The sequence below is a fragment of the Euleptes europaea genome, chromosome 3 (assembly GCF_029931775.1).
Source record: "Euleptes europaea isolate rEulEur1 chromosome 3, rEulEur1.hap1, whole genome shotgun sequence".
NCBI classification, from domain to species: domain Eukaryota; kingdom Metazoa; phylum Chordata; class Lepidosauria; order Squamata; family Sphaerodactylidae; genus Euleptes; species Euleptes europaea.
The window spans coordinates 59794566-59811553 of record NC_079314.1 but is presented as its reverse complement, the minus strand read 5'-3'; the positions used below and the strand labels follow the sequence as shown (position 1 = coordinate 59811553).

The 16988-nt window shown below is 38.8% G+C and overlaps 1 protein-coding gene across 1 annotated transcript in view; it reads right to left on the bottom strand.

The window, feature by feature from the left end:
* The window catches only part of LOC130474795 (centromere-associated protein E-like), an 80000-nt gene that overhangs the window by 28953 nt on the left and 34059 nt on the right, over positions 1 to 16988 (bottom strand). The window contains 10 exon segments of the mRNA XM_056846494.1: positions 455 to 501; positions 3247 to 3366; positions 6652 to 6725; positions 8009 to 8959; positions 12322 to 12408; positions 12718 to 12860; positions 14030 to 14066; positions 14550 to 14605; positions 15555 to 15603; positions 16182 to 16324. Coding sequence (XP_056702472.1) covers positions 455 to 501; positions 3247 to 3366; positions 6652 to 6725; positions 8009 to 8959; positions 12322 to 12408; positions 12718 to 12860; positions 14030 to 14066; positions 14550 to 14605; positions 15555 to 15603; positions 16182 to 16324 — 1707 coding nt within the window.

Genomic DNA, 16988 nt, shown 5'->3' with positions numbered 1-16988 from the left:
TATTTTAGAACCATCACCTTAGGTTTCAAAAGTACATGCAATTATGATTTAGACTGCCCTCATGGCATAGCTCACTTCTTCCCCAGAGTCCCTGAATAATATTCCAAAGCATCCTGTCTTGACCACTTGCTCACAAATCAACACCAAAAATGTTGCTCAATTGTCATGGGCTGGATACTACTAAGGGGCAGACTAGCTGGGCATCTGACATACCAGAAGCTACTGTAGTGGCATCTGACAGCACAAAAAGGGCAAATTTCTGTCACAACACTGTCCTGAATTTCAAGGCTAACCATAATTTACACAAACCATGAACTGCAAACCAACTTCAGATTGCCTACTGAATCTGCGGTGATATCTCAATTGAGCCATGGCATCTTCTTGCTATATAGTTTCATAAAAATAATACTGCTACTTACAGTTTTATGCAAATATTGGAACAATAAGGTGATACTTTGGTATTTTACCTTATTCTTCCCATTCACAGTTCTGGCTGATGTTCTAGAAAAAAAGAACAAAAATATTTAGTATTATGGTATTTATTTGGTTTGCTTATAGACCCCCCCTCCAACCCAATGGTCCTCAAGACAAGCTAGGCAAGATTTCTGTTTGTAACAGAATCAGCCCCACTGATTCTTTCATAGGAGGACTTTTTGTTCTACATTTGTTTATTACTTCTAGCATTAATAATGCTTTCTACCAAGTGGGAGAAAAATTAGGTTAGAAATAGTAAAGGCTGCTAGATTCACTAGATTCTTAACAAAAAAAGTGCTAAATACTAGTTATCTTGCAGCCTACCAACAAATATTCTGATATTAGAATAAGTGACACAATTTAGTCTTAAAAAAAATAAGTTTCACAACTGACTTATCTTGAGAACTCTCAAATAAATGCCATACAACCCTACTGCCTTTTCAATTAGTTATGGAACTTCCTTTGACATAGCAAACCAATATGGTGTAATGGCAAGGAGTGCCAGGTTCAAATCCCAACTCTGCCATGAAGCTCACTGGTGACCTTGAGCCAATAGTTCTTTCAGCCTAACCAATGTCATGGTTTCACTGTCAGAGTAAAATTGGATGTGACAAACAACTGTGCACACTGCCCTGAGTTCATGGGCGGAAGAGCAAGATAAAAACATGGCAAGCAGTTTCCCAGTTACATTCGAAAGTAATTCAGGTACGGGTTTGCCTTCAACATCTTTTGGAGTCAACACTGATAAAGAATGTTTAGTTTATCTGAATTTCATCATTGTCCTTAACTATTTTTTGTTTTTATTTGTCATCTAATGCCCCTGTTACTTGGTCCAGACCTTCTATATGTGGGAAATTTCCACTACATGAATACAACCTACATGTATATTTCTTCACAGACTTCAATGTCAATTCTTCTTATTAATGGGGACCTGATCTCAACACTGATGTTCATGGGGAAGACTGTTCATTTCTAACTTTAGTGTACACACTGGAATACATACAGATTTTTTTTTGGGGGGGACCCTGAAAATCTGTGCTACAGATACTTTTTAGTCATTTATATTTCAGTCAATAAATTACCTGGGTATTATTGTATAACCACAAGCTTCTTGCAGTGATGTGCATTCTGGCAAGGAGATAGCCTTGACTGTCTTGGGGGGTAATTTCCTACCCTAGGTGCACTTTTCTTGCAAAAACTCAAATGTAAGTGGCTACGCTTACACTTCAACTGGTCCAGAATGCAGCGGTGAGGGTCCTTACGGGGACCCCTTGGAGAGCACATATCCAACCAGTGCTTTGCCAGCTGCAATGGTTCCAAATTGAGCACCGGATCAGGTTTAAGGTTTTGGTATTGACCTTTAAAGCCTTAAACGGTCTGGGACCATCGCACCTGTGGGACTGCCTCTCCTGGTATACCCCCCAAACAGTGCTTTGCTTGGCTAGAGAACATATACTGGTGATCCCTGGCCCAAAAAACCATCCGGCTGTCCTCAACCAAGGCCAGGGCCTTTTCGGCCCTGGCCTAGAGGAACGCTAGACCCAGTGAGATTTGGTTGGAAGGGGTTTATAAGCAAACTGAATAAATACCATAACACTGAAAATTTTTGTTCTTGTTTTCTAAGATTAAACTTAGATTTAAAACAGTTCTGTAGAGCCTGTAAAACTGAGCTGTTTCGCCAGGCATGTGGTTGAGGACGGTGACAGTATTCCACCAGTATTCCATCTAGCTGGCCTATCCCTCCCCCCACCCAGGCTTCTCCACCTGGACATAGCTTGTCTGTGCTGTTGTGTCAGTGTACTGTTATACTGTCTCTTTTAAGGATGAAATTGTTTTCTGCTAGAGCATTAATGTTTGTGATATGTTAAGGTGCTGGGTTTTTATGGTTTATGATTATTTATTTAGTATATGAAAGATTTTAATTGTTTTAGAGTGATGTTAGTTGCTCTGAGCTTGGCTTCGGCCGGGAAAGAGCAGCCTCTAAAGGAAATCAATCAAATACATACATCCCTTTGTCCTTTTAGGACATTAACACTAGCAGTCTGGTACATATCCCCGAAGGAAACTCAATCATAATTTGTTTCCTATGAGCAAAAATACCCAGGGTACACATTTACCTCAGAAACAAATATATTTTCTTGTTGGGATGAATTCTAGTTTTCCCACTGGGGTAGGCCTCACCAGTCTTCTCATTTAATCCACAACAAGGAATGGCCTATATTGTCAAAAAATCTAAATTCCAGTGGGGCTCTTTTTCTAAAAATCACAAAGTCAGCCTGGGGTAACTAGTTACCTCCCGCAAGCCACTACCGCCCCATTCAATCTCAAGAATAAATTCAATGGTTAAAATTCACAGTAAAAGTTTACAATGGTTACAGACAGAGCATAAAGTATGATCAATCTATTTATTACAATTTTATCCTGACCTTCCGCTAAGGAGCTCAAAGTTGCATATATCATGACCACTTCTTTTATTCTCACAACAATCTTGTCAAGTAGTTGAGGCGACTGAGTGATAGCCCAAGATCACCCAATGAGCTTCACAGATGATTGGGAATTTGAACTCAGGTCTGCCAAGTCCTACCACAATATTATAATCACTATGTGATATATTTAGCCTAACTCCCAAATAAAGAACTTCCTTAAGTAATAGTTGAAAAGAAACAATAACATTGTGATTCTCAGTAGTAGAAAAGAGCAAGAGTCCAGTAGCACCTTAAAGACTAACAAAAATATTTTCTGGCAGGGTATGAGAATTGTGATTCTCAGTACCTCACTTTCCCCACAGATGTTTCACTCAAACTGCTATCATCTTGGTGTTCACTGAATTGCTGAGTGGCCTGTTGCTTTGAGATCCGTTGTTTACGTTCCCTTTTTCTCACATCCTTTGTGCTGAGAACAGGAGTTTTATGAAAACAAAACACAGCATTTGAGAAACTACCATTGAAATGTTCTGACACAGCATAAAACTACATCCAAGAATGTTAAACTGGAAAAAAAAAAACAGATGTGCTTACAACAAGAAAAGAACATCTCTCAGATAAAAGAAGCTACACTGAAGTTGAGGGTGGCCATATTCTGTGCCAAGGAATATTCCTGATAACCTGCTAGATTTAGAAGTTTGTGAAAAAGTCCAGATCTTTGCAATGCAAACTTTAGTATTACAACTTCATCAATGAGATATGCCCCTTTTCCTCTAGGAAATAGAGAGAAAGCACCTCAGAATTCAAGTTAGAATAAGGAGGAAAAAAGAGGAGGCATCTCTGGAAATTTTTTTTAACAAGAACCACAGGGAAAGATGGGCTGGTGCATCTACAGAGATTTAACAAAGCAATGGCTTTTAGGCCATATTATATTATTTACTAGACTGTGTTTAAGTCCACAAAGGAAAGAGACTGGAGTAATTCCCTTGGGCAGTGTTACTTTCATGCAATGTAGCTAGTTAACTTGAATTGGCACTTGCAAGGAAGCTCCTCTGCTTAGTTGGGAGGAAGGGTAGGGAGGGACGGCAGCTGTAGAAAGACTCCCCAGCTAACATACAGTCTTGAGAGCAATAAAGCGCAAACACACTCAGTAGTTGTCTTAAACCCACATGAGACTGTGAAATCCTTTTCCTTTTACCTTTTATCCCTTAGAAGCTCCTTGATCAATTGATCTTGAGCAGCATATATCTAGTGTTGGAGGGATATAAGGACTGAAACAAATCTTGCCACTGACAATGTAGCCTTGGGGTCCCTATCGCTTAGTAAAAAAGGCATTATGTCAGTCACAGAGGCATTGGATTTGTATATTAAAAGGGGGGAAATATAGTGCAATCGAAGTTCCTCGTAAAAGCAGCATTCCAAAAGGGCATGGGCTAATGAGTCAATAGAGCCAGAAGAGCAAGGGCAGATCCTGTCTGAGTATGGTATATTCAGAATTCTGCCCTGCATTACCATAGAAGGGTTAGCATTCAATCTAGCCAAGCAAAAAGCTCTACAGAGACGAAGAGTTGTCAGATAATATGTATAGGCAGGCAGACCACGTGGAGGGGGTATTCTGAAGAACTGGGATGAACAGACGCGACGAGCACGAAAAGTAGTGCTGTTATAATCGAGCTCTTTAATGCGCTTTTTAATTTTGGTAAAAGCTTCAGTTTTCCCAAGATCTAATAACATATCCTGCGAGAAGCCCAACAACGCCAGTTTCTCATCTAAGATTTTTTGCCATGAGGATTTAAAAGGGTCATGCTTCAGAGAAGCTAGGAATCCCTCAGTTCTAAAGCACAGTTTAAGGTGTAGTTTAAAGGCGGCCAACCACGCCCTAGCTTCAAGTGACATTTGGCCAAACTCGGAACGAGGGGCATTTAGGAGTTTTCGTAAGAACTGAAGTAGTGGACAATCTATAGATTCATTGATGACTGTAATCCAGATGGCAACACCAAAGAGGATAATTGGGGTAATTTTCAGGTTAAAAACCTGAATAGCCCCTGGAATATATTTGCCATCTTTGGTGCGAAAAAAATTGACAATAGCACCAACCCCAGGTTTAATTTTGTTGGACACTGCTTTTTTGATGGGCATTCCAATTTAGGTTATGGGAAAACAGAATGCCAAGGTAAACAAACTCCTTGACTTGGTCAACCTCAAAGCCATCTAATACCCAGCGAAAATGAGGCATTTTTCTCCTCTTAGTGAAGATCATAATCTTAGATTTATGATGGTTTATTTTAAGACCTTCCCTAGAGCAGTACTCAGAAAAAGTTTGCAAAGATCTTTTCAAACCAATTCTTGTGTGGGACAGGAGACGGCATCATCTGCATAGAACAAATTTGAAATAGATGCCTGGGTCAAGTGAGGAGGGAGAAAGTGTTTACCCAAGAGGTGGCGGTCGATGTCATTTGTATATAAATTGAAAAGGGGCTAGAAGGCAGCCTTGACGAACAACTCTGTTCACTTTGATCTCTTTGGTTAATTGACCACTATTTCCACATCTCACCTGCGCTACTGTTACCCTGATACAGTTTATGAATTAACCAAAGGAGCCAGCAGTCAATAGAGGTCCTTGCTAATTTTTCCCCAGTCTAGCCTGGGGTATACAATCAAAAGCTCTTTTTAGATCAGTGAAGGCCACATAAAGTCTACCTCCAGGTAGTTTAGATTTTTTTCAGCCAGATGTGCAAGAACAGCCCAATAGTTCAAAACAGAGGATTGATATAAAGTCTGTTTCTCCATTCAGAAACTACTTGCTGATTTATTGTCTGGTGGCTGGGGCCACAGGGCTTTCCTGCACTTACACTTGGGCACCAGTGTTGCAGACCATGAGCAAAGGAAACTCCAGCCCTGCCCAAGATTTCTTCCAAACATTTGTTTGCAACCATCTGGGCAAGCAGCACTCCCCCTCTATCTTGTGCCAGAGCAAATGGCTCTTCCCACCCAAATGGGCAGGTGACGGAGGGGTGGGGGAGCACTCTTCCCTCAGTCCTCCTTCTGAAAATTGGTCCCTGTCTTTTGAACCTGATGTGAGGAAAAGCCATGTATCAACAACACTTTCCCCATCAAATGGGAAACTGCTGTTCTGAACAAAACACTGACTTATGCTTTGAGACAGCTACATGAAAGCAAGAGGTAAAGGAACAAGGAAGCGTTACTAATTGGTGACTAAACCTTGCTAGATTTCCATGTGCACTATATCACTGAGCCGTCTAATCCAAAGGTAAGGAGATGTTCCCAGCAAGGTTCTTGTAAATGCTGGTATAAATTTCTGAAAGATACAACATGTAGAGGTGACCATCTGGGAACAGTTAATAGATGTTGACTGGTTTCGGACATGGGGAAACTTAACCCGTTAGATGTGGGTATTTACCATGGTTTTTTTGTTATTCGCATATTCATACTACAGTGGTGTCAATAGTGTGTTCCAAGTAAGCTGACACTGAAGGTTAAAGCACACAGTAGTCTAAGGAATTACCATGCAAAATATACTGCCTGCCGGGAAAATGGTTGAGGATTAATATTAATATTAATTTCACATGTACCCCTTGGCAGCTACTGGAATTAATTCCCTCCTTTCCGCAGAGGAAATTATGTTTTGTACTTGACTTTGCCCTCACATTTCTGCTTCTGATTTAATATACTGCTTTTTCCTTTACAGTAAGCTTTTCTTCTACTTTCTCTTCAATAGTATTAACAAGCTAACCTTTTTTCAATAGCTGCACCTTTTCCTGCAGCCTCTAATTCCTCCTGTTTCTTCCTTTGTTTTTCATCTTCAACCTAAAACAATGACATAGCTTAATATATTTTTGTAGGTATGCAAGTAAAAATATCAGTAATCATAAGAAGTTACATGTTCTGTTATTTATTTCAGCTTACTACACTAAGCAAATGCATCCACCCTTTGAACAAAAACATTAATTATGAAAGTTGTACGTTAACAGGAATTAGTAGTGTAAAACATGAGATAATAGAAAAAACATCTCCATTAGTGACAGGAAAAAAATGAATTTGGAACACACACCATGTAGTTAGAAACACAACAGCTATTTTCATCAATAAAGTGTCCAACAACACTGTAATGAAGAAAGAGAAGTAATTCACACAACAAAGTGAAGGGTGCAAAGCAAGAATGAAAGTAATGGAAAGATCAACACCCTGTTCAGAAGCCACTTTCACATTTTGGAACAGGCCATTTATGCCTGGTAATTAGCAGCGCATTCCAGGCTGAAATGCCCCGCAGCTGTTTTTTTGTTTTTCATGCTGAACCGTCATTCAGCAAGTGACTGTGAAGCCGGCGCATACCTGCTTCGCATTTCTTAAGAGCCCCTTTAAAGCGACCTTTTGTGTTTGTTCCGCTCCCGCCGCGAAGAATCCCCTCAAGGAAGCATGCAATATTCACAGCCGCGCATTAGCTATGCAAACAGAGGTTGCTAATGGAAGGAACAAAGGAGCAGGAATTTCTCCTTTTGCGTTGGGACCGTGAATAAGCATTTTAAAGGTAGTATTTAAAAAACCAGCTTTGAGTGAGCATCAAAACTGACCCTGCATAAATGGCCACAGACTCAAGATATTATGGGTACACCCTGGGATGGCCCATGCTAGCCTGATCTCATGAAATCTCAGAAGCTAAATAGGGTCAGCCCTGGTTAGCACTTGGATGGGATACCCAGGGTCATGACACAGACGTAAACAATAGCAAACCACCTCTACGTCTCTTCTCTTGAAAACCCTTCAGGGTCGCCATAAATCAGCTGCAACTAGACAGCCCTCTTCACCACCATAAAATGGAAGCCGTTCATCTGTCATAAAGCTGCATTGAATCATCTGGGGTCTTTTAAAATTAAAATTATATTTTGTTATTATTTTGAATTACACTTTCTTAAATCACCTTCTAAACATAGAAGAATTTATAATCTCTCTTAATTTCTGACCCAGTTTAGAAGCACTGCACAAAGCTCACAAGAAAGAAGGCTTTCCAATAATGTTGAAGAGGTGAAATGAACAGGATGGCAGAGGTGTGAGAAAGACCAAAGAATGAAAAGCAACAGGTATTCCTCTACCTCTTTCTGTAGTTGGGCCTTTTCTTTCTCCAAAGCCAGGAACGCTGTCTGCAGCATTCCTACCTCATTCTTAAATCTCACAACATCACGTTCAAGTTCTTCATCCAGTTCTTCTGATATTAGGCAGCAGGACTGTTCAGAGCTTTTAACATTCTTTCCAATTTTGGTCTCAGCATCTTTATAGTTGCTGACTGCAATGTCTCTGGAAGCACCATTGTTAAATTTGTGTCGGCTTTTTTGAACTGCACTTTTTGTTACATTAGAAAGCATTTTTGCACTGTCTGTGTAGGCAGGCATTTTGATATATGATGTAGGATTTCCCACATTTGTTTCCAGCTGCACATGTTCATCATCTCCTCCTTCTCCACTTACACTTGCTATTTCAGACAATACCTCATTCTCTGCTCTCTGGTTTTGATGAGCGTTTTGTTGACCATTTTCACACTGCTTAGGAAGAAGCTTCTGAGAACTACAATTTATAGGATATAAAGTTAAGTTTTCAATGCTGAAGTTATTTTCTGCAATGACAGCGTTTAAATTTTCAGAATTACCCTTTTCTTGTATGTCAATGGTAGCTTTAGACAAAGGTAGTGATGGTGATTCATTTATGTCCTCCAACATACCACTGAAGCCATCTTGCAATGTTTCTTCCACAGAAGTATTATTTTTTTGTTCATTTATGTCAATCTCACCAAACTTCTGCTTTAGTTCTGCTGTAATGCTCTTAAAGCAGGTTTTGACCTCTCTTTTTTCATTTGCAACCCACATTTTTTCATATCTTTCTTCCCAGAGAGCTGCATCAAACTGATTGCAATCACTGTTGGATTCCTCAATATGTATTGCAGCTTCAGTTTCCTTTTTCTCACAAGCGAATGGAACCTCTGCCTTGACGGTCTGATTTCCAAGTGATGTCTTTTCTATACAGCTGAATGCATCTACTACACTTTTATCCTTATGCAAGCCAAGTATGGATAGGAAAAAAAATAAGAACTACATGTACAAAATTATGCTATGGACATGATACAGACATCTTGGTGACAGGATTTTTACATGACTTATTTCACAACCTTAGGTTGAATTTAAAAAACAAACTGTAAGAGCTTTGCTCACAGAACTGATCTTTCCTACTTCTGCTTCCTTGCTGCAGCCTGAGCCTCACAAGACACTCCTGAGAGTGCTGAAGCTTTTGTAACAGGAGACGGAAGCACAAGTGGAAAACCCATAGAACCTGTGGACCCCCCGCCATGCATACACCATACAGCTGGAATGGATACTACCACGCATATTTTGTTAAAATATGTAATGTAAACATTTAGGTGTACTGCTGTATCATTAAAATTAAGAAATCAATGTTCTCCTCACATAATGTACACACACTTATAATCTGCTGCATCTCTAACTTCAAAGATGTGTGAAGCACTCTGTCTCAAAAACCATCTTTTAGAAATGTACAATTTTGTTCCAAAATCTTTTAAAGTTGGTATACACTGCTACTTACTTATTTAAAACAATGAGTTTTATTAATTTAGTATTAGTAAATCAAAATCACTACATAATTTTTCATCTTCAGATGAAATTTTGATGATGGAACATTTAATGATAGCATCGTTAAATGATAGCAGCAACACTGAGAATGAATCCTTCGGAGGGTTTGTGGGTATCACCAACACAGGAAAGAATATGATTGGGAGAGTTCATCCTAAGAGTGTGCTAGACAGTTGTCAGCAACTTGGAGGGCAAAAGAACATCATGCCGCTTAGCCTCCTCCATTGCAAGGGCAAAACGTAGAACCACAGGAACATTTCAACATGCATGGTTTATTGGCAGGGTCATCTAAGCACAACAGATGTATACAGCTAGACTCTCCAGCTACTTGGTCTCTCCCTTAGCCTTCAGGGATTGGTACCATTACAGGCTCTTAAGGATGAAATCCTGCAGGGCCTGCCCAAGCAGGTGATGTTCCTGGCTCAGTCTTCTCTGGCCCTTGTCTCACACAACTTGGTTTGTACTCTCCATCTACCTTGGCATCACATACCCTGTCCTCTTATGCCAGTGGTCTTGGGTGGGACCCTGCTCCCACACCCTAACCTCTCTACATGCTTCCAGGCAGCCATCCTTATATGTGCCACTTGCACCTTGCTCCCCTCCCCACCAACTGTCAGGTGAGTGCCGTTCCAGTGTCCCAATTCTGACTGCAGCAGACTGAGGCCTCTCATCCAAGAGGAGGCACCCTCTACTCTCCAGTGAGGTGGACCATTACAACCATGTTCTCAATTATTTCTGTAGTAAACTACCAGGTTATGATCCTTTTGATGACACTTTTATATCTGTGGCAAGGCTTTTTACTCCTTCCTCTACAAGTCAGTAGAAGAATGCATGAAGAATAACTTATAATATTAGTTGATGGGGAGATAAGATTTAGAACGCAATGGTGAGGAATGATGACTGTTGTTCTAAGCCTTAGGACTTCCCTAGATTAACTTGTCTTTTTTCACTCTATTTTTCTGTAGACATAGTTCAGATGTAACAGCCAAACCACAATTTTGCCATTCAGATTTATCTTCAGGGTTGTTTGCTTCACTCACTCTCTCACACACCCCATGCTCCAGTTGCCTCCTTTTTACACCATTTTTGAGCAACGCTTTGTGAGTGTTTGTGTATTACAAACTGTGATCAAAGTTTTAGTTTTGCATAAACCATAGATGCCACTAAACCATAACTAGGTTTGAAGACAAATCACATTTCTATCAAACTACAGTTTACTTTATTCAGATGTAACAGCAAGCTACCTTTTCCCTAAATTGGAGAAGAAAACAGAAAGGGAATACATGAGCCTGTGGAATGACTCTAAGAAATGAACCCTGGTTTTGCAGTTACAGCCAAAGCAGGGCACTAAACTATAAATGCTTTTATAAATTCCCTGATTTCTAATGAATTATGATTATTTTAACACAAAACAGCAATGTATAATAGGAACAATGATAGATGACGAATGGTAACAAGTTTTTACATCAGGCTCAGTAATTGCAATTTGTGATAAAGAGAAAATTATTATAAAGTGATGAATGACTGGCATCTTATCCCTAATACACTAAATAATATTTACAAGTTTAATTATAATTGTTGGAAACATGGTGGTGAAGTAGCTCACTATAAGTACATGCTGTTAAAACCTTTTAGTTTAAAGTGCTTGATAAAATTTATAGAATGACAGGTTTTAAACGGCCTAGAAATCCAAAGGTTTATTTATTTGACTTGATAAGTAAATATGTTCCAACAAAACATCGATTAACAATGTATTATATGATTACATTTGTAGTATGATTATAGCTAGTAATTGGAAATTTTTGAATTCATTAAAAATGGATAATAAAAATATGGCAAAAAGTGAAATTGGCAAAGTTAACAGAAATAGTGCAATTGCATGATAGTAGACTAAAGAAACTAAACGGATGTTTAATCAGGGAGCTAGGAGTCAGGTTGTGAAAAAGGGCTTGAAATGGCATATTTATCAAACAGAAAAGCATAGGATTGTAGGTGAGGTACGGTAGGTGTAAGTTTGATAAGTGGATAGTTTTGGATTATGTATTATATGAATTTGATTAAGTGGCTGTTAAGATGGTAATGTGATGAAGAATAGATAGAAAAGTACTTTATAGATTATTTGATGTAAGTTTATAGGGTTTTTTCTTAGGTTGTTGTGGTTGATGGTTTGTTTTTTGTGGGAGTATTTGACATTTGCTGCTTTTGTCAGATCAATTATATTAGCAACATTTGCATTTATATTTATGTTTAATGTTTTGTATTCTGTTTGAAATAAAAAATAATTTGTTAAAAATGTGTGAAAAGCACAAAGAAGCAATCAAGGAAGTTCGCATTCAAGTGAAACAATGCAACTCTTTCTGCCTTGCAGTTGTATATGAAGTATCGAGCAACTCATAGCTATCATGCATTTCATGTCTGTGCATACACAATATCAGTGCTTTCACATGGAGCAATATAAAATAAATGGCCTAAGATTATGGCAATATTGTTCTCACCAAGTCCAGGTATCCCCCCCACCCCAAAAAGATCTTCTGGCTGCTAGAATACTATCAGAAATTTAAGAGGGAATGGGTGGGGGTGAGAAACTTGGATTAAAGTAAGGGGATAGAACAGAAAACAGCTATATAGGGGTGGGAAATAGATTTAAAATCATCCCATTGAATGAAGCCTTTAAACTGCAAAATAAATCACTGCCTAGCTTAATGTTGATTTTAGACACAAGTATAAACACAACAATCAATATTTACATTACCTCTTCATCTACTGACCTTGTTCTCATCATTTTCAATTTCTTTAATGTCTTTTTGTTCATTACACTGCCCCCCTGCAAATGCAACAGATGATGATATTCGTAACTGTGATAATCAATATTATTAGTGAAACAAGGTTCAATGTATTATTTAGGGCATGCTAGTGGGTGGCGACTGTTTCGGACAAGGACTAAGATGTGATGTTTATTTTCATATTTCTTTTTTTCTTTCTGTATCCTGACAAAAATTCAATTAAAAAATATTCCACAGTGATTCCATTAAAAACAACTGGACTAATTTAGAGCAAGGGGTCTGGGAAGAAGAGTCAAATAGTGAAAAATATTCTGTTTGCTTTTTAGTGTACAAGCTGATCTTGTTATGAAAATGTGACCAACTACCTTTTAAAGGAATTACTGTTTGAGCATCAGACAATTCAACTCCAACAGGAATAACTTCTGATTTTTTGGTTGCAGCATCAATTTTGCCATCATCTCCCAGCACATCGGGATACACAGGATCACCTTGGGATACACTGGTTGAATCCCAGTCAGACTCATCTGAAAGAGTTGGGTCATTTGTTTGAAATCAAAACAGTAAACACCATTTCCTGTTCTTAACACAACACTGCATAATTTAGACTACAAAAAATCTACTGCATTTTGCATAAATGAAACGTTGGAGTTACCACGCAGATTACGTCTCTTCAGTGGGGGCATAACCCAAAGGAGGAATAACCCAAAGGAGGCATAACCCAGACGAGGATGACTTCTCCCCGCTAAAGAATGAACAGCAAGATCCACAGTAGTAATAAAAGAAGCCTTACTATACAAAGAAGGTAGACATTGACCAAATTCATATTTTTAAATAAAAAATTATGAAATTGGGTAGCTTGGTAACACTCTCCTTTAATAGAAAGCTAACAATCACGGCTCCAAATTCTTCTGTGCTTCACAGATTGTATATTTGACTCAGAGAAGACAGTCCTCACGTTTGCTTTCTCAGTCTCATCCCCACTTAACTGTCGCCAGTGGTACCAGCAACAAAATTTCCCCTCTCAGTTTCCCAGCGCTATCTGCTAGGTGGGATTACAGGTGTATTGTATTCTCCAATGAGCCCTGGGAGGACGTCTGATGCTACTGGTAAAGGGGAAGGATGGAAGGAGGGTGTCTGCTGAACACCAGCAGCAAGTAAGTGAGGGTGAGGAAGACGAAAGGAAGGGAATAAATGACTCCTTGGACGAAATTTGTGCGTTTATCCCTAAGTGATGGAGGTGAGCTCACCTCTAACTGAAATTTTTGTCTCTGTACAAGAGTCCCCTAAAAAAAAGTCTATGTAGATTGTTCCCAAATCAAGTGAAAACAAAGTTTCTATTGCTTAGAAAAAGAATGTATGTAAAGGCCCTGCAGTCTTCTTTTGAAAGGAGACACTATGCTTGGCTTCCTAAGGGAACATTTTTTCTATTCTTGTAAGTTATGGTAAAATATGTCTGGTCCTATACACTTCCTTTAAAAGTGCTGTATAGAATATTTGTTTTTACATTTTTTTTATTTTCTACGCATGACACAAAAATATAAAAATATCAATGAACCTTTATTAATATCTGCCTCACCTAAACCAAGTTCTTCCATTAACTCTGGGGGGAAAAAAGTAAACAGAAAACATATGTCAGCTGGAAACATTATATTAGACCCCCTCCCCCCCACCAAATAAATATAGCGAACATTACTTTTATCCTTGTCTAGCTCATCTGTTCCCTCTGCTCCCTGAAAAAAATGAAAGAGGGAAACATCATCTTCCCAATTTGCTTTAGTGATCTTCGACTTTAGAGAGAAACAAGTGGGGACCCGCAACAAACTTGTGGGAGCAGCTACCCCATTCCCCCCACCAGTGCTTCCTCCCCTCTTCCCCTACGTCTTTCTTTATAAAATAAATGGCCTAAGTTTATGACAATATTTTTCTCACCAAGTCCAGGTCTCCCATACAACCCCCCGCCCCCGAAAAAGATGTTCTCACTATTAGAATTGTATCAGAAATTTAAGAAGGAATGGGTGAGGGTGAGAAACTTGGCTAAAAGTAAGGGAATAGAACAGAGAACGGCTATATAGAGGTGGGAAACAGACTTAAAGTCATCCCATTGAATGAAGCCTTTAAACTGCAAAATAAATCACTGCCTAGCCTAATGTGGTTGAATCTGTGTCTAAAACCAACCACAATCAACATGTACATTAACCTCTTCATCTACTGACCTTGTTCTCATCATTTTCAATTTCTTCGATGCCTTTTTGTTCATTACACTGCCCCCCTGTAAATGCAACAGATGACGATATTCGTAACTGGGATAATTTATACACTTTCCCTTACTCTGCAAACAGCATTATACCATGTTAGTCCATTTCAGATGTCAGCCTGTATTAAAATTAATTAAACAAAAAGACATCAGAGCAAAAATATATTGTACAGCACTAGGAGATAGTTAGCAAGTAAAAAAGAAATACATGAGTTCCAGTTCTTGGACTATGGATCATAAATACAGACAGCTTTGAGCATATGTGATTATCATATTGCAGTATTTTATAACATTCAATTAGTCACAGACGAGCAACTTTGATATATACATACTATGGCAAGGAGACTGACAATTAACATTATAAAAATAAAAGCAGTATCTAATTAATTGTTTTTGTATTTTCCATTGTTTTACATCTTTTCTCCTGGATAATCGTGCTAGTATTCTTCTCGACACTAGCCAGTATCTAAAGCAAAGAGACTGAAGCTGGCCTTAAACTAGCATAGGATCTTTCTCTGCATGACATCATCTACACATACAATTGGAGTGAAAGGTACCATTTCAGGCTGCAGGCAGAGAATGTCAGTTTTGAATATTTTGAAAGCTATTTGTAGGTAACTAAAACAGTTTGCACAAAAGAGAGATTCGTTTTAAAACAAACTGCTTCCTATGTGTTAATTCCTTATGGGGGGATATTTGTTGGCTTACGCAGGAAGCATTCAAAAATGTGAATCCTACTTGCAGTTTGATGTGCTATAGCATGTTCTACCACTTCAGGACTCTATTCAGCTACATGTTACATCCAGGCCAAAGTTTCTTAAAGTTTACTGCATTTTGTACTAGAATGGGAGTAGAAAACTCTGGAATTTCAAGTAATTACAGACAATTCAAGCTTGAGTTGGAACTCTGGACTTCTTCCTATTGGAATAGGGTTATCTGGACTAATTTCTGAGCTCAGAATTACATTGCAGCTCAAAATACACAGCATCATAGGCCTTGCTGCCTATTTTTTTCTATAAAGTGAAAAAGAATTAAAGATGAGATATGGGATTCTGGTACAGTACCCTAAAATATATCAGGCTGGAAACTAACTAAAGGCCAGGTCTAGTCGATTCCTTCTTCCCAGCACCACAGAACTGAACCAGCAAGTAGAGTGCCTTCTGCTCCCTGCTGTTCTTGGTGATGGTAAGATTACCAAGCCGATTACAGAATCAGCTGTCAAAATATATCTCACATAAAACAAAAGAATAGGAACAAATTTGGGCTTCTAATAAAACTTAAGAATTCAGAATATGCCCAACGGTGTTCAGATGAAGGGGAGAGGAAAGAGAGGTAAAGAGGAGCATACTCCCCCCCCCCTGTTCCCACTTCAATAAATAAACAAAATATTTTAATTAACGCAGTTATCTGGATCATTCCTTTAACACCACCGTTTATAATTCCACAGTGATTCCATTAAAAACAACTGGACTAATTTAGAGCAAGGGGGCTGGGAATAGGAGTCAAATATTGTAAGGTATTTTGTTTGCTTTTTAGTGTACAAGCTGATCTTGTTATGAAAATGTGACCAACTACCTTTTAAAGGAATTACTGTTTGAGCATCAGACAATTCAACTCCCACGGGAATAACTTCTGATTTTTTGGTTGCAGCATCAATTTTGCCATCATCTCCCAGCACATCGGGATACACAGGATCACCTTGGGATACACTGGTTGAATCCCAGTCAGACTCATCTGAAAGAGTTGGGACATTTGTTTGAAATCAAAACAGTAAACACAATTTCCTGTCCTTAACACAACACTGCATAATTTAGACTATAAAAAAATCTACTGCATTTTGCATAAATGAAACGTTGAGTTACCACGCAGATTACTTCTCTTCAGTGGGGGTGAAGTCATCCTTCTCTGGGTTACTCGCTCCCTGGCAAGGTTTATGCAAATTAAACGGAGGTGGTTTGGAATAGTAAATGGCTGGAAGAAACTAGCTCAAAAGGTTCCAATAAACTAGGTTCTCTCTTTTTCACTTTTTTGGGGCCTATATATGATGGTGTTGGCTAAGCAAGGCTTGCTTGGAGAGGGCAGGGCTTTCTGACTAGGCAATGTAAACTTCCTACACGACCACTTAAGGATCAGTTTAATTTGTATAAACCCTGCCTTGGAGGCATAACCCAAAGGAGGCATAACCCAGAGGAGGATGACTTCTCCCCGCTGAAGGAGAATGAACAGCAATATCCACAGTAGTAATAAAAGAAGCCTTACTATACAAAGAAGGTAGACATTGACCAAATTCATATTTTTAAATAAAAAATTATGAAATTGGGTAGCTTGGTAACACTCTCCTTTAATAGAAAGCTAACAATTACAGCTCCAAATTCTTCTGTGCTTCACAGATTGTATA